Source organism: Nerophis ophidion, linkage group LG13 (genome assembly GCF_033978795.1).
Source record: "Nerophis ophidion isolate RoL-2023_Sa linkage group LG13, RoL_Noph_v1.0, whole genome shotgun sequence".
Classification (NCBI taxonomy): Eukaryota; Metazoa; Chordata; class Actinopteri; order Syngnathiformes; family Syngnathidae; genus Nerophis; species Nerophis ophidion.
This window is the reverse complement of record NC_084623.1, coordinates 50,978,911-51,004,756: the sequence shown is the minus strand read 5'-3', so window position 1 is coordinate 51,004,756 and position 25,846 is coordinate 50,978,911. Positions and strand designations below refer to the sequence as shown.

Here is a 25,846-nt window from a genome sequence, read left to right as displayed (position 1 = left end):
AATCAATCAATCAATCAATGTTTACTTATATAGCCCTAAATCACAAATGTCTCAAAGGACTGTACAAATCATTACGACTACGAAATCCTCGGAAGAACCCACATAGGGGCAAGGAAAACTCACACCCAGTGGGCAGGGAGCATTCACATCCAGTGGGACGACAGTGACAATGCTGACTATGAGAAACCTTGGAGAGGACCTCAGATGTGGGCAACCCCCCCCCCTCTAGGGGACCGAAAGCAATGTATCGAGCGGGTCTAATATGATACTGTGAAAGTTCAATCCATAGTGGCTCCAACACAGTCGCGAGAGTTCAGTTCAAGCGGATCCAAGACAGCAGCGAGAGTCCCGTCCACAGGAAACCATACCAAGCGGAGGCGGATCAGCAGCGTAGAGATGTCCCCAACCGATACACAGGCGAGCGGTCCATCCTGGGTCTCGACTCTGGACAGCCAGTACTTCATCCATGGTCATCGGACCGGACCCCCTCCACAAGGGAGGGGGGGACATAGGAGAAAAAAGAAAAGAAGCGGCAGATCAACTGGTCTAAAAAGGAGGTCTATTTAAAGGCTAGAGTATACAGATGAGTTTTAAGGTGAGACTTAAATGCTTCTAATTCTAATGCCTTTTTCTGCTTGGCCTTATTTTACAAGCAGTAAGCCAATAACTAAGAGTCTTCCCTTATAACCTCAGAATTATTGCTTATTAGTAACCCTAACCCTTATATGGTCCCCCAGTGTCCAAATAACTCTTAATTAAGTCTTTGTTACTTATCAATCAATGATCAATCAATCAAGCAATGTCTATTTATATAGCCCCAAATCACAAATGTCTCAAAGGACTGCACAAATCATTACGACTACAACATCCTCGGAAGAACCCAAATAAGGGCAAGGAAAACTCACACCCAGTGGGCAGGGAGAATTCACATCCAGTGGGACGCCAGTGACAATGCTGACTATGAGAAACCTTGGAGAGGACCTCAGATGTGGGCAACCCCCCCCCCCTCTAGGGGACCGAAAGCAATGGATGTCGAGCGGGTCTAACATGATACTGTGAAAGTTCAATCCATAGTGGCTCCAAAACAGCCGCGAGAGTTCAGTTCAAAGCGGATCCAAGACAGCAGCGAGAGTCCCGTCCACAGGAAACCATCCCAAGCGGAGGCGGATCAGCAGCGTAGAGATGTCCCCAACCGATACACAGGCGAGCGGTCCATCCTGGGTCTCGACTCTGGACAGCCAGTACTTCATCCATGGTCATCGGACCGGACCCCCTCCACAAGGGAGGGGGGGACATAGGAGAAAAAAGAAAAGAAGCGGCATATCAACTGGTCTAAAAAGGAGGTCTATTTAAAGGCTAGAGTATACAGATGAGTTTTAAGGTGAGACTTAAATGCTTCTACTGAGGAGGCATCTCGAACTGTTACCGGGAGGGCATTCCAGAGTACTGGAGCCCGAACGGAAAACGCTCTTTAGCCCGCAGACTTTTTTTGGGCTCTAGGAATCACTAATAAGCCGGAGTCTTTTGAACGCAGATTTCTTGCCGGGACATATGGTACAATACAATCGGCAAGATAGGATGGAGCTAGACCGTGTAGTATTTTATACGTAAGTAGTAAAACCTTAAAGTCACATCTTAAGTGCACAGGAAGCCAGTACAGGCGTAATGTGATCAAACTTTCTTTTTCTTGTCAAAAGTCTAGCATTTAAGTTGAAAAAGATTTGCAAATCATTGTATTCTGTTTTTATTGCGTCCCAACTTGTTTGGTCTAAAAAGTACATAAAATACCGATTTTTTTTTTTCCCCAGGACGACATCCAGATCGTCATCAACCAGCAGCTGAGGAGCCAGCAGCAGTCGGAACAACCTCAGAAGAAGACGTCCCCGCACGGCACGTCCTTCTTCCGCAAGCCCAGCAAGGCGGTTTTACCCTGGGGCGTGGACGCCAACCAGGACAAGGCCCAGTCGCCTTGGAGGGACTGGTTGCGGCGAGGCAAAGGCGTATCGCACAGCAAATAAGAGCACACCTGCGACGAGGGTAATGAAATAAAAAAAAAAAAAGTCGCCACAAAGACTCGTGTTGGACTGTGGCAAACCTGGGACAGGAATGTAAATATTGTCTATTCTTTTGGAACTATTGGGGACTCTGTAAATATTCGAGGCATGTGAGGGTTTACTGACTTGAATTAAAGAACAGCGAGGCGGGGAACAAGAAAAAAAGTTGTTTGTGCTGCAGTGTTGTTTGTTTTTTTGTACATAACACTTTAGTTTTCTCCTATTTTCTCTGTTAGGTGAAAATAATGTGATAAAACTAATACATGAAGACTGGTCTTACAAAAACAAAAGAAAACATAAAAACGTGGTATAAAAGAGCAAACTGGTGTAATGTCACGAGAAAAAGATGCAATGTTGATACCAATGACACAAAGCTACCATGCAGGCTTTTAAAAAAAATTATGAATATATATATATTCAAATCTTTTAATTTGTGAATTATATTTATATAGCGCTTTTCTCTAGTGACTCAAAGCGCTTTACATAGTGAAAACCAATCTCTTCCTTTTTTTTTTGTTAAATGTCTATTTTTCTCCTGGTCCTTCGTTTCAATAGGTCATAAAAATATCAATAATTATCGATATCGACCGATATAACACTAAGATACAGTTTTCAAAGTTATTCATAAAGCACCTGAATCTAATCTAAGGATAAAATCAACAAATAGATCTGTAGTTGATCTACATATGTAAATATGTATTTTTATATATATTTATATCATATATATCAGTGGTCCCCAACCACCGGGCCGCAGAATAATTTTTTATTAAAAAAATAAATAAAATAAATAAATATATATATATATATATATATATATATATTATTATTATTTTTTAATTAAATTAACATAAAAAACACAATATACACTTACAATTAGGGCAAAAACCACAAAAACCTCCCCTTTTCATGACAAAAACGTCCCTTTTTTATGACAAAGAAGAAAAAAAAAAGGCCCCCTCCTCCCCCGGGCCGCGGGACAAATTATTAAGCGTTGACCGGTCCGCGGATACAAAAAGGTTGGCGACCACTGATATATATAATATACAATAATATAATGACGTTGATAATATTTCATAGTATATTATTATTATTATAATAGTGATTTATAGCTCGGTTGGTAGAGTGGCCGTGCCAGCAACTTGAGGGTTGCAAGTTCGAGCCCCGCTTCCGCCATCCTAGTCACTGCCGTTGTGTCCTTGGGCAAGACACTTTACCCACCTGCTCCTAGTGCCACCCACACTGGTTTAAATGTAACTTAGATATTGGGTTTCACTATGTAAAGCGCTTTGAGTCACTAGAGAAAAGCGCTATATAAATATAATTCATTTCATTTCATAATTAGTATTATAATTATTATAATAATAATTAATAATAATACAATATATGTAATATATATTGGATTTAAAACAATTTCCCTAATTGATCAATTAAGTTTGTCTAAGTCTATACAACTTTTTATTTTTAATTTTCATTATGAGTGGGGATCTTTTGGATCCCTAAAACTCTTACTCAGATTTTTTTTTTTTTCCATTGTTCATTGTTAAAAAAATAATAATGAATCAAAATCAGTGTTATTAATTTTTTACCTATTTCCTATTTTTAACCTCCAATTAATTTACAATTCATAAATTTCAAATTAAACATTTCTTGGAGGTTAATATTGCCTGTTTTATGTTTTTGCAATACATTTTTTTTTTTTTTTTTTTTTCACCAAGAAAAAAAAAAACACGACTTAGTATAATGCTAAGTCGTGGTCAAAAGTTTACATACACTTGTAAAAATCATAATGTCATGGCTTTCTTGAGTTTCCAATCATTTCTACAACTCTTATTTTTGTGTAATAGAGTGATTGGAGCACATACTTGTTGCTCACCAAAAAAAAAACATTCATGAAGTTTGGTTCTTTTATGAATTTATTATGGGTCTACTGAAGATGTAAGCAAATCTGCTATATACATACAGCAATGTTAATATTTGGTTACATGTCCCTTGGTAAGTGTCACTGCAATAAGGCACTTTTGGTAGCCATCCACAAGTTTCTGCTTGAATTTTTGACCACTCCTCTAAACAAAGTTTAGAGGAAACTCAAGAAAGCTAAATGTGTTGGTTTTCTGACATGGACTTGTTTCTTCATCATTGTCCACATGTTTAAGTCAGGACTTTGGGAAGGCCATTCTAAGACCTTAATTCTAGCCTGATTTAGCCATTCTTTTACCACTTTGGACGTGTGTTTGGGGTCATTGTCCTGTTGGAACACCCAACTGCGCCCAAGACCCAACCTCCGGGCTGATGATTTTAGGTTGTCCAGAGAAATCTGGGGATAATCCTCCTTTTTCATGGTCACAGTTGCTCTCTGTAAAGCACCGGTTCCATTGGCAGCAAAACAGGCCCAGAGCATATTACTACCAACACCATGCTTGACGGTAGGAATGGTGTTCTGGGATTAAAGGCCTCACCTTTTCTCCTCCAAACATATTGCTGGGTATTGTGGCCAAACAGCAACATTTTTTGTTTCATCTGACATCACATGGACAAAGATAACACCTTCTGGAAGAAAGTTTTGTGGTCAGATAAAAGAAAAATGTAGTTGTTTGGTTTGTTTGTTAAAATAAAGCCAATAATGACATTTTTTGTGGAAGTATCAAAGTATCGAAATACATTTTGGTACTGGGACAAAACTAGTATTTATACAGTATATATTTTAGATACATGTACTTATATATATATATATGTATGTGTGTGTGTGTGTGTGTGTGTGTATATATATATATATATATATATGTGTGTGTGTATATATATATATATATATATATATATATATATATAGATGTGTGTATATAATATACGTATCTGTATAAATACATGTATCTATGAATTTATTTGTATATACATGTATGTGTATATATATATATATATATATATATATATATATATATACTTGTATCTATTTATGAATTTTTGTATATGTACATGTGTCTATATATATATGTGTATATATATACATAATTGTACATATATACACACACACACTCAAACACACATATACATATGTGTATATATATATATGTATGTGTATATATGTACATGTATCTAGGAATTCATATATATATATATATATATATATATATACATATATATATATATATATATATACATATATATATATATACATATGTCTATATATACAGAATTGTACACACACACATATACATATATATATATTTGAATTTATGTATATATATATATATATATATATATATATATACTTGTATCTATGAATTTTTGTATATGTACATGTGTCTATATATATATGTATATATATATACATAATTGTACATATATACACACACTCACACACACACATATACATATGTGTATATATATATGTATGTGTATATATGTACATGTATCTAGGAATTCATATATATATATATATATATATATAGACATACATATGTCTATATATATATACAGAATTGTACACACACATATATATATATTTGAATTTATGTGTATATACATGTGTGTGTATATATATATGTATATATATATATATATATATATATATACTTGTATCTATGAATTTTTGTATATGTACATGTGTCTATATATATATATGTGTATATAGGTACATAATTGTACATATACACACACACACATATACATATGTGTATACATATATGTATGTGTATATATATATATACATGTATCTAGGAATTTATATATATATACATATATATATATACATAAATATGTCTATATACACAGAGTTGTACACACACACACACACACACACACACACATATATATATATATATGCACACAAACTCTGTGTAATGTTAAGAGTGGTCAATAATATTGTTCAGTAAAACCCCAGTCTTGCTTTCAATGAATACTTGGGCCTCCTACGCTACTGTATGTTGATGTTGGTCATTATGATGGCACTCAAAGAGCCCAGTGTTTTCTGATGGTGAAAAAAAGGTTTGAGACCCACTAGTTTATGGCAAAAATGACTCGTGCGAGACCTGCGTTGGTTGTCATCTTTTATTTACATCATTCTATTTTGTCAACAAGTCAGGTTACAGGTGCATAGTCATGAGGTGAGCATCAGGAGCGGTATGAGTACACACATTCAGAGAAAGATGAAAAATGCTGAAGGTGTGCACAGACGGTATAGTTGTGTACACACAGTAGAACACAGACAATTGCTGAGTAAGTACATTGTTTGTAGAAACGACTGTTTTTCAGTTGGTGGACACAAGTTACCTTTCACTTGATCAAAGTGAAAACATTTGTGCTAAATAAGACCATATTTTTTATTTTTATTTTTTTTGTTTTCTTAAACATATATACCCTTATCCTTTTTAAGGGATTCCTGCTGTTGAACTGTACTGATCACTGATTGGACGTTAGGATTTAAGTGGAATGTGGACTTGGCAGTGTGGCCAGTAACAAAGTACGTATCGAGCAGCGGTCCCCAACCGCAAAAAAAAAAAAAATCGCATCCATTTAATTTAGTTTTCCGGGTATTTTATTGTGAAAGAACGCCAACTTTCGTCCGAGAGTCACAAAATCGCACTTGGTTGAGCTTCTTTACATCAGTGGGATGTTCGGTTCTTTTTCAAAGAGTCGACTTTATCGACTCGGTTCAGTAAAAAGAGACGACTCTTTTGGTTCCTGTTTTTTGTTGCTTTAATTAATTTTTAAGCAACAATTACGTAAACTTCAGGATTTAAATGAATTATAATAACATTTGTATGATTTATGCATATCTTATTTTCACAAGTAATACATACCGTATTTCCTCAGAGCATATAGTATGCGCCTGCCTTGAATTACTGCCTGGTCAAACTCGCTTCGCAAAATAATTAGCGCATGCTTAGTATTACCGCCTGGTCAAACTCGTGACATCACGAGTGACACTTCCCCTGTCATTATTTTCAAAATGGAGGAGACTGATTTCAATCATTTGAAATCGCCTAAAGGGAAGAAGATTAAGAGCTATTCAGTAGGATTTAAGGTCCAAGCTTACATCACACTCAAATTTTTACTACATGCCTTTGGTAAGTATCGGAGTGAGAAGAGGTTTTAAAATAATTGGCGCATGCTTACTTTTACCGCATGCCTTTGGTAAGCGCAGGAGTGAGAATAGGTTTTAAATTTTAATTAGCGCCCCGGCGGCAAATCAAGGAAATACGGTATGTTATTTTCACAACTTGTACATATGCATTTAAATGTGGCTTTATTATTTACATAGTGCTGAAACATAATAGATTCATATCAAAACAACAATTCTAATGTATTCAGATTTTGAATAGGTTCCTATTTTTTTTTCAAGAATAAGTTCAAATTTTTTTTTTTAATGCAATGTTTCTAAGGCCACTTTGTGGTTTATAATAACTAATAAATTCTCAGTTTGAATCAACAATCGATTCTGAATCAAATCGTCACCGCAAGAATCGGACTCAAATTGATTTCTGAGTTTTATCGTTCACATTTCCATTAATTACAACAAATTATTTACTTTTGAACTTGTCACAATGTTAAACTTTTAGCTTTCTCCCGCTTAACACGTTTAAAACGGATAAATATTACGCTACGGGTGTTCAAAAAGGTACAAAAAGACAAAACTCAAGACTTTTTTTAATTCTTAATGTTAGATTATTAACCAATTGCATTACAATTGCTGCTTGCCGACCTCCGATAAACATCAGGGGAAGAGAACTGAAAGAAAATAAGAGCCATTACGTGAAGTATAAAAAAAGAGTCATTCGAAGAGCCGCTTCGTTCACGAACGACTCATTGCTACGAGTTGGTGAAATAGTTAAAGGCCTACTGAAACCCACTACTACCGACCACGCAGTCTGATAGTTTATATATCAATGATGAAATATTAACATTGCAACACATGCCAATACGGCCTTTTTAATTTACTAAATTGCCATTTTAATTTTCGCGCGAAGTATCCTGTTGAAAACGTCGGCGTATGACGACGCGTGTGCGTGACGTCTCGGATTGTAGCGGACATTTTGTTTCAGCCCTGATCCCAGCTGTAAGTCGTCTGCTTTATTCGCATAATTACACAGTATTCTGGACATCTGTGTTGCTGAATCTTTTGCAATTTGTTCAATTAATAATGGAGACGTCAAAGAAGAAAGACGTAGGTGGGAAGCGGCGGCCTTTAGCAACACAAACACAGCCGGTGTTTCCTTTTTTCATTGTTTACATTCCCGAAAGATGACGTTGAAGCTTTACTATGGAACAGAGCGGTCAAGCGAACATGGTTCCCTACCACATGTCAACCGGCAGGTTTCGGTGAGAAAATTATGGTAATAAGTCGGCTCTTACCGTAGACATGAGCGGAGCTGGCGTTGTTCCTCAAAGAGGCAGTTGCGGACTCTCTTGTCTCCTCCGACCGACCGCCCCCGAACGTGGGATGCTTCCACCGTGGAGGTGGGGGAAAACAAAAAAAAATCTCAGCCCGGCCCCAACGGCTGCCTTCGCTTCGCCTCGTCGAGAAACGTGGCTTCCCTCAGAGACACTGGCGGTCGCCACACCCGTCCGACTTTCATATAATCTCACTACAACATTAGCAACACAATAAGCAGATAAGGGATTTTCAAGAATTATCCTTGTAAATGTGTCTAATAACATCTCAATCGCTCCCACTGCTCTTTTTTGTTTTTCTAGTCCTTCACTCTCACTATCCTCATCCACGAATCTTTCATCCTCGCTCAAATATATGGGGAAATCGTCGCTTTCTCGGTCCGAATCGCTCTCGCTGCTGGTGGCCATGATTGCAAACAATGTTCAGATGTGAGGAGCTCCACAACCCGTGACGTCTGCTACTTCCGGTACAGGCCAGGCTTTTTTTTTATTAGCGACCAAAAGTTGCAAACTTTATCATCGATGTTCTCTACTAAATCCTTTCAGCAAAAATATGGTAATATCGCGAAATGATCAAGTATGACACATAAAATGTTTAAATTAGAAAATCTCATTTCAGTAGGCCTTTAAATTGGAGTCATTATATGCAACTTTTATATGCAACTATAATGACTATTCTATTCTAATACGTTGAGAACAGGAAGTGGAAAAAAGTTTTTAGAAACTTTCTATGTAAAGGAAAAGGTGTAGGATAAAATGAGCTCTGCTTCTTCCTACTCCTTTTCGAACATGTCGAATGGAGAAACCGGAAACCGCGACGTATCCTGTTGTATGCGTGCATGTTCCAAATAAACACAAACAACTCGTTTCCACATTGGATTCGTAGATATTGGCCGACAAAAAGGTTGGGGACCGCTCCTCTAAAGTGGTACACTTTACTAGAAAATAATCTGTCAATATAATAATTAAAATATACCTTTTTTTTTTCCCCCCCTCCCCCCCTGTTAAAATATGTTGTTAGGCAGACATGAGACTCCTGGACTGGCAGTATGAGTTCCAGCTGCTGCGGCAGTTTTAAAGACAATATAGTAGTCAGCCCCATTCTGACATTATTAATACAATTCTGGCTTAATTTGAATCAGTCCCTCACAAAAATGTTGATAAAACACCCACCTGGCACGGATAATAACATATGAAACATCACTTATATTATAGACAAGTGCATGTACTTTTTTTTTTTTTGGTTCACTGTGAACATTTTATTTTGTAACTAATTTGAACTGAGCCCAAATGCATCCCACGTCATGATGCATTATGAGTGTGACCGCTGGGTGGCAGTAGTGGTGCACACTGTGACGACATAGCCATCATCAGCACTGTACTGCAGCAACGCATGTAAACAACATGGTCCAAGGTCCAAAATTGAGTCAGGAAAACGCATATTCAAAAGTCCTTTCTCTAGATTGCACTTTTACTTTTTGTCTGACGCATGACATCATTCGGTTAAGCCAGGGGGTCGGCAACCCAAAATGTTGAAAGAGCCATATTTGGACCAAAAATACAAAAACAAATCCGCCTGGAGCCGCAAAAAATTAAAAGCCATATTACGTACAGATAGTGTGTCATGAGATATAAATTAAATTATGAGGACTTAGAGGAAACGAAATGAGCTCAAATATAGTGAGGCATAATGATGCAATACAGTTGAGATCCAAATTATTCAACCCCCACACAAGTTGGACATTTATTCCGTATTTTGTTTATAGTCATATCAAATAAAAATGTGTCAAATAGACAAATCCAACTTAAATTGTAACACTGTATTTTACAAAATACCAAAAAAGGACATTTTTCTTAATATCTCATTGACAAAATGATTCGACCCCCTAGTTCCATGCATCTTTAGTACTTAGTAGAACACCCTTTGCCAGTAATGACATCCTTCAAAGGTGATACACAAGCTTCTTGCAACCATCTACAGGTATTTTAGCCCATTCCTCTTGGGCAAAGGCCTCCAGTTCATTCATATTCTTGGGCTTGTGTGCTACAACTGCCTTCTTCAAGTCCCACCACAAGTTTTCTATAGGATTTAGGTCTGGCGACTGTGAAGGCCACTCCAGAGTCTTCCAGCACTTCTTCTGCAACCACTCTGATGTTGATCTGGAGGTATGCTTAGGATCCTTGTCCTGTTCAAAGGTCCAACGTCTCCCAAGCCTCAGCTTCCTCACTGACTTCATGAAATTTGCAGCTAATATATCCTGCTAGGAAATAGAATTCATAATGCCTTGAACGCGCTGGAGACTCCCGGTACCTGAGGCAGGGAAACAGCCCCAGAGCATGATTGACCCCCCACCATGCTTAACAGTAGGCGAGGTGTTCTTCTCCTTGTAAGCTTCATTTTTTCTCCTCCAGACATAACGTTGATTCATAGGCCCAAAGAGTTCCACTTTTGTCTCATCACTCCATAGAACAGTTTCCCAAAACCTTTGGGGTTTGTCCAGATGATTTTTGGCATACTGCAGTCTTTTTCTTGTGCCTGGTAGTCAGAAGTGGGGTGCGCCTGGGAGTTCTGGCATGGAGGCCTTCATCTCGTAGTGCGCGCCTTATTGTCTGGGACGAAACCTGCGTTCCCCCCTCTGCAATGTCCTGTTGTAGTTCCTCAGCTGGGGGTTTTTCACCACTGTACGCTTCAAATACTGGACAGCAGTTGCACACAGCATCCTCTTTCCACTGTGCCTTTAGCTTTAAACTTGCGAATTATGCCCCCAACTGTGTCTCTTGGAATGTGTAATGTCTTTGCTATTTTCTCATATTCATATCCTTTCTTATGAAGAGAAATTACCTCCTCTCTTGACTTCTTTGACCACTCCCTGGACTTCACCATGTTGCAAATACACCATTGACCATCTAGAAGAAGCTGAGCGTCACAGTCTTTTTCAATCAGTTTAATTGTTGCTCGATTTGGTTCTAATCACATCTACAGGTGTTTTCAACACCTGATTGAAAAGACCTTATTCAAATTCTGTTCTTAAGAGTTATGATCTTCAAGGGGTTGAATAATTTTGTCAATGAGATATTAAGAGGAATGACACTGTTTGGTATGTTACAAAATAAAATGTTGTAATTCAAGTTGCATTTGTCTATTTAATGCATCTTTATTTGATATGACTATAAACAAAATACGGAATAAATGTGCAACTTGCTAAAACACCAAAATTGTGTGGGGGTTGAATAATTTGGATTACAACTGTATGTACATACAGCAGTGCCTCTTAACCTTGTTGGAGGTACCGTACCACACCAGTTTCATACCCGCAATCACCGAACCCTTCTTTAGTGAAAAATACAATTTATAAATGTTTTTTTTTCAAATTCAATACAGAGTAACCATATTTTTCGGACTATAAGTCGAGGTTTTTTTCATAGTTTGGCTGTGGGTGCGACTTATACTCCGAAAAATACGGTATAGCGTGGTTGGTAGAGCAGCCGTGCCAGCAACTTGAGGGTTGCAGGTTCAATCCCCGCTTCCGCCATCCTAGTCACTGCCGTTGTGTCCTTGGGCAAGACACTTTACCCACCTGCTCCCAGTGCCACCCACACTGGTTTGAATGTAAAAATTAGATATCGGGTGTCATGATGTAAAGCGCTTTGAGTCACTAGAGAAAAAGCGCTATATAAATATAATTCACTTCACATATGTTTTTGGTAACACTTTAGTATGGGGAACATATTCTAAGTAACAAAGACTTAATTTATAGTTTTTTGGACACCAGGGGAACATATTCTAAGTAGGGCTGCGACTAACAACTAATTTGATAGTCGATTAATCTGTCGATTATTATTTCGATTAATCGATTAATAATCGGATAAAAGAGACGAACTACATTTCTATCCTTTCCAGTATTTTATTGAAAAACAGCATACTGGCACCATACTTATTTTGATTATTGATTCTCAGCTGTTTGTAAATGTTGCAGTTTATAAAAATATATGTATATATATATTTTAAATAAAAAAAAAAAAAGTAGCCCCTGCGCATAGCATAGATCCAACGAATCGATGACTAAATTAATCGCCAACTATTTTTGATAATCGATTTTAATCGATTAGTTGTTGCAGCCCTAATTCTAAGTAACAAATAATTAATTTAGAGTTATTTGGTTAGGGTTAAGGTCAGAGCATGGGTGTCAAACTCTGGCCCGTGGGCCAAATTTGGCCCGCCGTGTATTTTCATTTGGCCCCCCCCCCGATTTTCAAAGGAGACTCCCAAATTTCAGTGCCCCTCACGAAAATCTGAGGGGGCAACCATTCTCCCAAATTTCTCCCGATTCCCACCTGGACAACAATATTGGGGGCGTGCCTTAAAGGCTCTGCCTCAAGCGTCCTCTAGAAAGCGTCCGCTTTTCCAACGTAGAAACACATGATATATGTGGCTTACACACACACACACACACACACACACACACACACACACACACACACACACACACACACACACACACACACACACACACACACACACACACACGCTAATGCAATGCAAGCTTGGTCAACAGCCATACAGGTCACACTGAGGGTGGCCGTATAAACAACTTTAAGACTGTTACAAATATGCGCCACACTGTGAACCAACGCTAAACGAGAATGACAAGCGCATTTCGGGAGAACATCCGCACTGTAACACAACAGAACTAATACACAGAACCCCTAGCAGCACTACCTCTTCCTGGACACTACAATATAACAATTTATTATTAGCCTGTGGGAAAAGTTTATTTTGATATTTACCTGAGAAGGCTGCAAATAGAAAAGAGGCATTCAATTTCTATTTAGATTTGATTTGATATGCCATTGCTATTCTTAAATTATTAGTATTATTTAAAAATACATGGATATATATTTATTAATAAATAAATAAAGTAGCCTCCGCGCATAGCATAGATCCAACAAATCGATGACTTAATTAATCGCCAACTATTTTTATAATCGATTTTAATCGATTAGTTGTTGCAGCCCTAATTCTAAATAACAAAGACTTAATTTAGAGTTATTTGGTTAGGGTTAAGGTTATAGGGTTAGGGCCGGGGTTAGAGAGTTATGGTTATAATAAGGCCATACCGAATAAGGCCTTAATACGTACTTAATAATGACTAGTAAAGAGTAATTTTCACGTCAATAAGCAACTAATTCATGGCGAATATGTCCCCCATACTAAAGTGTTACCATGTTTTTTTACTGGTGCACAAAATGAACCGTGCATGAACATCACCTTCTTCAAATAACAAAACCAACACATTGCATAAACTCGCAACAAATTACTTCTGCTGTTGCCGTAGCCGTAATACGCCGATAGGGAGAAGTTTTTATTTACACGATAAGTCGGGCGTGTCCCAGGTTAAGAACCACTGACATACAGCTAGCCTAAATAGCATGTTATGTCTGATTAGCACACTCCACACAAGTCAATAACATCAACAAAACTCACCTTTGTGCATTCATGCACAACGTTAAAAGTTTGGTTGACAAAATGAGACGGAAAAAGAAGTAGCGTAAATCACGTCCTAGAAAGTCGGAGAAAGTTACACATGTAAACAAGCCACGGTGAGTTCAAGGACCGGCAAAATTAGTAGGACAAAACGGCGCTCGCCAAATACTCGAATCAGTGACGCATGTTTGATATAAACCGTGTGCTTTATAGCAATTAGGGAGGTTTGTGTCATGTTTGTCCACCTACAGAAACCAAATTAAAACACAAAATATGTTTGTTTTCCCCTCATCATTTCCATTTTTCATATATTTCTGAAAAAGCTCCAGAGAGCCACTAGGGCGGCGCTAAAGAGCCGCGGGTTGCCGACCCCTGGGTTAGGCAAATGTAAACAAGGCGTGGATATCACTTCGGCCGTAGTGCACCTATATCGCTATACAAGCTGTACACTGACTACTCTAGTACTCGCATCGTACCTAAAGGACGCGTTCTGCAGCAACAAAAAAATGTTTTGAAGATACTGCACGGGATTTTGGACGGTTTGTTATAATAGCACGTGTTGATTTGGTCTATTTGGCCTTTAATGAATGAGCGTGAGAGGTAAATAGTGTGTTATTTGGATATAGAATATTAATATGTGTCATGTAAATTAGGGCTGAGCGATATACTTCAGTTTGTCTCTGTGCGATATAGAAAATGACTACATTGTGATATTTGATTACACGCTGTGAGTATTACATTACAGGCTCTTCTCACTCTTTCTTGTCTCTGCTTCTCACAGAGACATAAAACAAGCGCACCTTCTTAGATACGTCACGTGCGTATACGCCCTGGCGGAGCAGAGAGGTAGCAACATGGGTAACGTTTGATTATTATTTTTTTTTAGATGTCAAATAATTACAGAATTGACGACGCTTTGAACATGATAAAGAATGTGAAGTTAAGTTGCGGAAAGTTGACGATGACAAATGTCATTTTTGTGTTTGGAAATAGCATGACGGATGTTTCCGTGTATTGCATTATGTTTTGGTTTGGCGTAAAAAATAAACACGAAGAATAACATTTTGTGACCGGCTGTATCAAATATGATACAAATTGAAAATCATATATGGAAGTCGTCTTTGTAATTTTTGTAAATAAAATATATATTTCTGTTTATTGCATCATGTTTTGGTTAGGTGAAAAAAATAAACACAAAAAATAACATTTTGTGACCGGATGTGTCAAATATGATAAAAATTGAAAATCATATGTGTAAATTGTTTTTGTAATTTTTGTAAATAACATGACAGATATGTCTGTGTATTCCATAATGTTTTGGTCAGGTAAAAAAAAAAGAACACAAAAAATAACATTTTGTGACCGGATGTATCAAATATGATACAAATTGAAAATCATACATGGAAATTGTCTTTATAATTTTGTAAATAAAATATATATTTCTGTGTACTGCATCATGTTTTGGTCAGGTGAAAAAAATAAACACAAAAAATAACATTTTGTGACCGGCTGTGTCAAATATGATACAAATTGAAAATAATATGTGGAAATTGTTTTTGTAATTTTTGTAAATAACATGACCGATATTTCTGTGTATTCCATCATGTTTTGGTTAGGTAAAAAAAATAAACACAAAAAATAACATTTTGTGACTGGCTGTATCAAATTTGATACAAATTGAAAATCATATATGGAAATTGTCTTTTTAATTTTTGTAAAAAGATAATTAAAAAAAATCAGAAGGACTAATAAAAGCTCAAATTTTGAAATAATTTGAATTTTCTGTCAAATTTTCAGTTGTTCAGGCTTCTAAGGGTCAATGGCGTTCACAAGTATTAAAGGATTGACGAAGCGGCCAGTTTTAATTGCCAAAGTAGGCTCTACTGTCTGTTGCTTCCTTTCTAGTCCTCCCCTTGCCTTTGTTAATGTAAGTAATTTTTTACTTGTTTCTTATGTTTATCATAATAATAATACTCTTATATTCTTCAAATCAGTAACCCGTAGTAAAACTCCTACTTTTCTCATGGCCCAAATAGTTCACAGTAGCACTATACATAATCATAATACCAGGGCGTCCAGTGAGGAGCATTCTGTACTCCCTCGTCCCAGGAAGAATACTTTGCGGAAATCTTTTATGTATAGATCTGTATCGTCCTGGAATAACCTGCCTCAAATTCTCACTGGCATTGAAAGTAAACAGGTTTTTAAAAGGAAAGTAATATTTTATCTGAGTCTTTTAGTTAGTTTGCTCGTTGATGATTTTGTTTGGTTTTATATTGTGTAGTTATGTTTATATGGTAGTTATTATTCTGTGACTGTTTGCCTGTTTTCTTATTGATGCTTTTATTTTGTATTTTTTTTGTCTGTATTGTGTAGTTATAATTATATGCTTTTACTTGTAATAGTGGGTTGTTGTGGCAACCAGCCAATGGGGATCCTTAATAAAACTCAAATCAAATCATTGTAGCGAAATGGATGTTCAAGTTAAGGACTTTTGTGATTTCTAATCGATTGTGAGGGCACCAAAGCGACTTCTGTGTCGACAGAGCGGCGATGTGAACAGTTCAGATTGTCGTTGTTGTTTCGGCTTGTTATTAATTACGTCGATCCATCATGTCTTATGTTTTTTTTTTTTTATATTAAGTACCTCAGGGGTCACCAACCTTTTTGAAACCAAAAGCTACTTCTTGGGTACTGATTAATGCGAAGGGCTACCAGTTTGATACATATTTAAATAAATTGCCAGAAATAGCCAATTTGCTCAATTTACCTTTAATAAATAAATATATATATATATTTAAAAAATTGGTATTTCTGTCTGTCATTCCGTCGTACATTTTTTTTCTTTTTACGGATGTTTTTTTGTAGAGAATAAATGATGAAAACACTTAATTGAACGGTTTAAATAAAATAAAATGCCGGTCAATCCGTTTTAAAAACACTTTTTACCCGAGAGCAATAGTGTCGCTGAACACAAGATAACAATATTGAGTGTGGTTGTGAGCTGTATGCTTGGTATTTTTATGTATTTTATGTATTTTTATCTATTTTTATCTATGTTCTTATGTTTTTATGTATGATTTTGCACTAAAGTAGTTTGCATACAATTTTAATGTACAATGACAATAAAGATATATTTTATTCTGTTCTATTCTTAAAAGAGGAGAAAATACGAAAAACATGAAAATTAAATTTTGAAACATATTTTATCTTCAATTTTAACTCTTTAAAATTCAAAATTCAACTGAAAAAAATTAAGAGAAAAACTAGCTAATTTGAATCTTTTTGAAAAAAATGAAAAAATAATTTATGTAACATCTTTAGTAATTTTTCCTGATTAGGATTAATTTTAGAATTTTGTTGACATGTTTTAAATAGGTTAAAATCCACTTTAAAATAAGATTTAAATTTGATTCTACAGATTCTCTAGATTTGCCAGAATAATTTTTTAAAAATTTTAATCATAATAAGTTTGAATAAATATTTCACAAATATTCTTCGTCGAAAAAATCAATCAATCAATCAATCAATGTTTATTTATATAGCCCCAAATCACAAATGTCTCAAAGGACTGCACAAATCATTACGACTACAACATCCTCGGAAGAACCCACAAAAGGGCAAGGAAAACTCACACCCAGTGGGCAGGGAGAATTCACATCCAGTGGGACGCCAGTGACAATGCTGACTATGAGAAACCTTGGAGAGGACCTCAGATGTGGGCAGCTAAAATGAAGAATTAAATTAAAATGTATTTATTATTCTTTACAATAAAAAACAAAAAAACAAACTTGAACATAGATTTAACTGGACAGGAAAGAAGAGGAAGGAATTTAAAAGGTAAAAAGGTATATGTGTTTAACAATCCTAAAATCATTTGTAAGGTTGTATTTTTTCTCTAAAATTGTCTTTCTGAACGTAATAAGAAGCAAAGTAAAAAAATTAATGAATTAATTTAAACAAGTGAAGACCAAGTCTTTAAAATATTTTCTTGGATTTTCAAATTCTATTTGAGTTTTGTCTCTCTTAAAATTAAAAATGTCAAACAAAGCAAGACCAGCTTGCTAGTAAATAAATAAAATTTAAAAAATAGAGGCAGCTCACTGGTAAGTGCTGCTATTTGAGCTATTTTTAGAACATCTAGTCCTTACAGGCTACCTGAGTTGGTGACCCCTGCAGTACCGTATCGCACTTCATGTTGTGTTCAACATGTACACACCTTCATTTTACTGCAACACAATTTTTTATATTTACATTGTTTCTTATGGAGGAATTGGCTTCACAATACAAACTTTGCGATTCAAGAACCAATGAAGTTTGTAAATGGAGGTTGCACTGTCTTGGCCCATTTAATGTGGATGCATAGTGCCTTGGACTGAACTAATAAAGTTCCTTTTATCGGGTTATTGCATAATAATGTCTAATATTGTATTGCTTATATTGAAAGCAAGGAGAGGGCTTGAATACTAATAAAAATGACTCAAAGAATAATAATAATAATAACATTTGTGCAGCCACCCTGCAAAGTGATAAAGTGCTGTATTGTGTGTTTACACTGTGTGTGTGTGTGTGTGTGTGTGTGTGTGGCGCTCAGCTGTCCCAGCTATCCCAGCTATGTGTGAGGGTGTGTGGCCGCCGTGTGTGTTCCAGCTTCTCAAGTATCCTCCGGTAGAGTTGCATACTAGGAAGCTGGAACTTTCTACTTGTCCTGGGACGTGAGTTGACATAAAAAAAAATAAAAAATAAAAAATAAAAATGTGTTCGCCATTAAAGGCGACGATGTACCCGTTGTGTATCTTTTGGAGCAGAAATGGAGTATTAGGGCCAAACTCGTTAAGAGATCGATGAGAAAAAAAAGTAGTGCTGTGTTAAGAATTACATTTGTATTTTTTTTCCATGTGGAAAAGTCACAATAACACAAGAATGGAGTGAATAAGACTGGTTATATCATTTTTGGGTTGTATTATGAAATTGTAATTAAAATTCTCGGAATTTCATATTTATTTTAGTAATAGCCTAAAGCATTTTGTAAGAATTTTACAAACTTTAACTATTTTTATTTTTTTGGTAAAATTATGACTTTTCCCTCATAATATTCAGCTTTTATTCTCTTAATATAACAACTTTTTTTTTAATTGTAATGTGACTTCTGTCTTCAAATGACACAACTTTATAAGTGCACAATTTTGCCTTTTTTATTATATCTTTAGTGTCAAAATAAAACTTTCTGTCAACATTTTGAATTTTTTTTTCTTAATTTAGCCTTTTTCATGGAATAGTGGAACTTTTATTACAATATGCCCTTTTCCTTGTAAAATAATGACAATTTTCTTGTTATGATGTGATTTACACTGTCTTTTTTCCAATATCACAGTGTTGTTGGAAAATGATTACTTTTCTTTCATAATATTTCAGCATTTTTCAAGTTATAATTTTAATTAAATATGAATTTTCCCTCATAATAATCAGCTTTTATTCTCTAGATTTAATACATTTTTTAAAAATTGTAATATGACTTCTGTCTGGAAACGGCTGAACTTTATTACTGCACGATATTGCCTTTTTAAATTCTATCTTTAGTGTCAAAATAAAACTGTTTCTGTAAATATTTCGATTTTAATATTTTTTTCTTAATTTAGCCCTTTTCATAGAATTGTGCAACTTTTATTACAATGGCAATACGCCCTTTTCCTCGTAAAATAATGCCTATTTTCTTGTTATGATGTGATTTACACTGTCTTTTTTCCAATATCACATTGTTTATTGGAAAATGATTACTTTTCTTTCATAATATTTCAGCCTTTTTGAAATTATAATTTTAATTAAATATGACTTTTCCCTCATAATATTCAGCTTTTATTCTCTAGATATTACAACTTTTTTTTAAAAATTGTAATGTGACTTCTGTCCGGAAACGGCTGAACTTTATTACTGCACAATATTGCCTTTTTTAATTCTATTTTGCCTTTTTTTTTTTTATTCTATCTTTAGTGTCAAAATACAACTTTTTCTGTCAATATTTCGATTTTTATCTAATTTTTTAAATTTAGCTATTCACGGAATAGTGCAACTTTTATTACAATATGCCCTTTTCCTTGTAAAAATAATGACTATTTTCTTGTTATGATGTGATTTACACAGTCTTTTTTCCAATATCACATTGTTGTTGGAAAATGATTACTTTTCTTTCATAATATTTCAGCCTTTTTAAATTATAATTTTAATTAAAAAAATACTTTTCCCTCATAATATTTAGCTTTTATTCTCTAGATATAACAACTTTTTTTTTTAATTGTAATGTGACTTATGTCCATAAACGGCACAACTTTATTACTGCACAATTTTGCCTTTTTTATTATATTAATCCTGTCAAAATAAAACTGTTCCTGTCAATATTCCGCTCAAAATTTTTTTTTAACCTTTTTCATGGAATATTACAACATTTATTAAAATGGCAATACACTCTTTTCCCTCTAAAATAATGCGTATTTTCTTCTCTTGTCTTTTTCCAATATCACATGGTTGTTGTTGGAAAATTATTTATTTTCTATCATAATATTTCACATTTTTTAAAATTCTTAAAATTAAAATTGTCATTTTTTTATTACTTTCCCTCCTCATATTTTAATTGTTGTAATAAGTGTCCTTAATGGAACAAAATTGTGCAAAACAGTAAATTTGTCAATATAATGAAATATTAAATAATTATAGTAGCATATTAGTGTAGAAGCGTATTAGAAGATATCCAGCGCCATGAGCTTAATTTAATTAATTATTGTGGTCAGCTGACAACAATTATCAGACGGCGTGAGTCCATTCCAGACGATTAAATATGAATAGGTTAACGTTTTCCGTACCTAATATTGTTCTATGTTTGACTCATTTGACGTGATCAAGCCTTTTCTATTATTCCACACTACAAAACAATACAAGTATATAAGATCCGTGGTGATACTGTATCGGATAATTATCTGTAATGAATGATACTGAAGGCTCTCATTGGAAGGGACGCCCCTGATTATTACATGTTCCCCTTTCAGTGTGGCCCTAATACTCGACAGTACATCTCTATGATTAGATTTTCGATGCTATAGTCAGTGAATAGTCACTTTTCTTCCACCTTTTCAAAGGTATGACAGCTGAGTTTAACATAATTTGCAAGGAATGAACATAGTGGCATAAATACCATGTAAATGTTCTCAAATGTGCACATGCTAAAAAAGTCGGAAGAAGCTTGATTAACTGTGGAGTCCTGGGATTGTCTTGGGATGAGAATTGGAGTTGTTTGGTTATCTTTTTTTTTTTTTTTAACCCCCAATTCATTTTCTGTGATTTCGACCTCCTGCCAACAGAGGGCGCAGGTGCAAAAGCAGGCACCTGTGTTTTAATCTTAAAGCAAAATAACTGCAGAGGAAGATCATTCACTTGCGTTAGGAAGCCATGTCGCCAGCCGTATGTTCAAATCTGCTTTTGGGTTTCATCAATCTTCCTTTATATTAAAGACGGCGATTTTCTGCAAAGACGTTCTCCACGTTGATGTTTAATCACGTGAAATCTCCATCGCCGTTCTGACTATGTGCACAAAACCGCACAGAAATATGGCGCCGTTCAGTATTTTGGCCTGTGCATTATTGTTTTGATTTTATATTGTTGTAATACCAAGAGTCAATCTTTTTATTTTTTCATTATTTTATCATTGTTTTCATTGTTTGAAAGATAAATATTAATTTGAACAATTGAAATGGCTTGATTTGACTAAGGGTAGTAGACAGTCTTAGTCATAAGTGTAACGATAACAACACATTTTTGGGGGTATTTTGAGTTTTTGGACTTGTTTTTGTTTCCGGTTTTGACAATTTTTACTTTGGCTGCATCCCGAATTTTAAAGGTTACCAGTGTTTCCCCCAGAAAATTGAAAAGCTTTAAAAAAAAAAAGATTTTTGAAAAACAGCGTACATTTTTTTCAATTATAATGAAGAGTTGGACGTCTTAATGCAAACATTATGGCATCAATGTTCCTCTAGACCAGGGGTCACCAAAGCGGTGCCCGCGGGCACCAGGTCGCCCGTAAGGACCAGATGAGTCGCCCGCTGGCCTGTTCTAAAAATAGCTCAAATAGCAGCACTTACCAGTGAGCTGCCTCTATTTTTTAAATTTTATTTATGTACTAGCAAGCTGGTCTCGCTTTGCTCTGCATTTTTAATTCTAAGAGAAACAAAACTCAAATAGAATTTGAAAATCCAAGAAAATATTTTAAAGACTTAAACTTCACTTGTTTAAATAAATAATTTTAGTTTTTTACTTATACACTTACAGAAAGACAATTTATAGAGAAAAAATACAACCTGAGAAATGATTTTTGGGATTTTTAATTACATGTACCTTTTTACCTTTTAAATTCCTTCCTCTTCTTTCCTAACAATTTAAATCAATGTTCAAGTATTTTTTATTTTTTATTATTAAGAATAATAAATACATTTTAATTTAAATTTTTAATTTTAGCTTCTGTTTTTTCGACGAAGAATATTTGTGAAATATTTCTTCAAACTTATTACGATTAAAATTCCCAAAAATTATTCTGGCAAATCTAGAAAATCTGTAGAATAAAATTTAAATCTTATTTCAAAGTATTTTGAATTTCTTTTAAAATTTTTGTTCTGGAAAATCTAGAAATTTGTTTTTGTTAGAAATATAGCTTGGTCCAATTTGTTATATATTCTAACAGAGTGCAGATTGGATTTTAACCTATTTAAAACATGTCATACAAATTCTAAAATTAATCTTAATCAGGAAAAATGACTAATAATGTTCCATAAATTTTTTTTTTAATTTTTCCAAAAGATTCTAATTAGCTAGTTTTTCTGTTCATTTTTTTCAGTTGAATTTTAAAGAGTCGAAATTGAAGATAGACTATGTTTCAAAATTTACTTTTCATTTTTTTCCTGTTTTCTCCTCTTTTAAACCGTTTTTTTCATCATTTATTCTCTACAAAAAAAACTTCCGTAAAAGGAAAAAAAATGTACGACGGAATGACCCATTTTTTTATATATATGTATTTATTTATTAAAGGTAAATTGAGCCAATTTAGCTATTCCTGGCAATTTATTTAAGTGTGTATCAAACTGGTAGCCCTTTGCATTAATCAGTACCCAAGAAGTAGCTCTTGGTTTCAAAAAAGGTTGGTGACCCCTGTTCTAGTGGATCCAGGCGTCTAAATACTGAGAACCCATTAGTGCCGGATCGATATTCTTCTTGGGAATAGTACGAGGGAAGTTGCTGAGAAACGAGAAGCAGAATTTGAGCGTACAGGCTGGGAAGATGGCGTCGAGTGACTCCGCCTTCTGCGTACTTCTTCAATTCCAAGCAATTTTTAACGATGCATTTGCACAGACTACTAGTTAGCAACAGTCCCATTCATTATAACATACATATAAACATACAGACGTAATGCAAGTTTTTTTTTTTTTTTGCTCATGCCTTTGGTGTTCCTTTGTTGTCAGCTTTGGCTCCCGTAAGTCCGTTTTCTGTGTTGTCGTTCCCTGAGGCGTTAACCAGGCACTCTTTACTGCGGAGATAGGAAAATACAGGTATGACAAATAATACCACAGAATGGAATACTGACAACTTCGCCATGGCGGAGGAAAGATGAAGACTTGCAGGAGCAGCTCTTCCTTTTACGCCCCCCGTAATTAGCATCCTGGCAGGAAGTGGAAATGTCCTAGAGCAGGGGGTGTCCAAACTTTTTTCCAAAAATGTAAGCATGCGGGGGCCATTTTGATATTTTTCATTTTCAAACCATAACAATATATGGAGAGCTTTTTCATTTCGGGCTCCAGTACTCTGGAATGCCCTCCCGGCAACAGTTCCAGATGCCACCTAAGTAGAAGCATTTAAGTCTCACCTTAAAACTCATTTGTATACTCTAGCCTTTAAATAGACTCCCTTTTTAGACCAGTTGATCTGCCGTTTCTTTTCTTTTTCTTCTATGTCCCACTCTCCCTCGTGGAAGGGGTCCGGTCCGATCCGGTGGCCATGTACTGCTCGCCTGTGTATCGGCTGGGGACACCTCTGCGCTGCTGATCCGCCTCCGCTTGGGATGGTTTCCCGCTGGCTCCGCTGTGGACGGGACTCTCGCTGCTGTGTTGGATCCACTTTGGACTGGACTCTCGCGACTGTGTTGGATCCATTATGGATTGAACTTTCACAGTATCATGTTAGACCCGTTCGACATCCATTGCTTTCCTCCTCTCCAAGGTTCTCATAGTCATCATTGTCACCGACGTCCCACTGGGTGTGAGTTTTCCTTGCCCTTATGTGGGCCTACCGAGGATGCCGTAGTGGTTTGTGCAGCCCTTTGAGACACTAGTGATTTAGGGCTATATAAGTAAACATTGATTGATTGATTGATATCTTCTTAATCCTTAGGGCGGGCTTCACGGTGGCAGAGGGGTTAGTGTGTCTGCCTCACAATACGAAGTTCCTGCAGTCCTGGGTTCAAATCCAGGCTCGGGATCTTTCTGTGTGGAGTTTGCATGTCCTCCCCGTGAATGCGTGGGTTCCCTCCGGGTACTCCGGCTTTCTCCCACTTCCAAAGACATGCACCAGGGGATAGGTTGATTGGCAACACTAAATTGGCCCTAGTGTGTGAATGTGAGTGTGAATGTTGTCTGTCTATCTGTGTTGGCCCTGCAATGAGGTGGCGACTTGTCCAGGGTGTACCCCGCCTTCCGCCCGATTGTAGCTGAGATAGGCGCCAGCGCCCCCGCGACCCCAAAAGGGAATAAGCGGTAGAAAATGGATGGATGGATAATCCTTAGGGCTCCTGGTGAGCAAAGAGGGTCCCAGTCAATAATATGTTAAAAATAAGTCCACGGTATAGCTCGGTTGGTAGAGTGGCCGTGCCAGCAACTTGAGGGTTGCAGGTTCGAGTCCCGCTTCCGCCATCCTAGTCACTGCCGTTGTGTCCTTGGGCAAGACACTTTTACCCACCTGCTCCCAGTGCCACCCACACTGGTTTAAATGTTACTCAGATATTGGGTTTCACTCTGTAAAGCGCTTTGAGTCACTCGAGAAAAGCGCTATATAAATATAATTCGCTTTACAGGATATTTTTAAACGAGAAATACCCCTTGAAAGTAAAACTTTGTTTTTTGGACTTGCTCCTCAAGATTGGCTGAAGAAAGATAAATACTTAATGAGACCATGACTAGGAAATGGATATCCCAGGAGAGCCCAACTTTGAAGCAATGGATGGAAACCACCATGGACATATATATAACATGGAGAAGATAACTGCCTTTATTAATTATAAATTGGAGAAATTTTTCCTCATACTGGGAAAACTGGGTCAATTATGTCACGCCCCATAAGCCTGACTTAAATCTTGGGAATTAGTGTACTGTTTAAAATAAAAAAAGGTTACTCCCTATATGTGTATATATATATATATACATTTCTGTTGTCCTATTTCTGGGGCTGAGGTCGCTGAGGTAGTTAAAAAGCTCCTCGGCGGCAAGGCCCCAGGGGTGGATGAGGTCCGCCCGGAGTTCCTTAAGGCTCTGGATGCTGTGGGGCTGTCTTGGTTGACAAGACTCTGCAGCATCGCGTGGACATCGGGGGCGGTACCTCTGGATTGGCAGACCGGGGTGGTGGTTCCTCTCTTTAAGAAGGGGGGACCGGAGGGTGTGTTCCAACTATCGTGGGATCACACTCCTCAGCCTTCCCGGTAGGGTTTATTCAGGTGTACTGGAGAGGAGGCTACGCCGGATAGTCGAACCTCGGATTCAGGAGGAACAGTGTGGTTTTCGTCCTGGTCGTGGAACTGTGGACCAGCTCTATACTCTCGGCAGGGTTCTTGAGGGTGCATGGGAGTTTGCCCAACCAGTCTACATGTGCTTTGTGGACTTGGAGAAGGCATTCG

The 25,846-nt window shown here is 36.3% G+C and overlaps 2 protein-coding genes across 2 annotated transcripts in view; one reads left to right on the top strand and one right to left on the bottom strand.

Annotated features, from left to right (window-relative positions):
- Positions 1-2,230, top strand: part of si:ch211-235m3.5 (BICD family-like cargo adapter 1) — a 67,898-nt gene extending 65,668 nt beyond the window's left edge. The window contains exon 9 of the mRNA XM_061919162.1: positions 1,809-2,230. Coding sequence (XP_061775146.1) covers positions 1,809-2,018 — 210 coding nt within the window. The 3' untranslated portion in view covers positions 2,019-2,230. The remainder of the gene's footprint in view (positions 1-1,808) is intronic.
- A 3,854-nt stretch (positions 2,231-6,084) lies between these two features.
- LOC133564688 (sodium channel subunit beta-4-like) overlaps positions 6,085-25,846 on the bottom strand; it is a 62,356-nt gene continuing 42,594 nt past the window's right edge. The window contains exon 6 of the mRNA XM_061919161.1: positions 6,085-23,491. Coding sequence (XP_061775145.1) covers positions 23,398-23,491 — 94 coding nt within the window. The 3' untranslated portion in view covers positions 6,085-23,397. The remainder of the gene's footprint in view (positions 23,492-25,846) is intronic.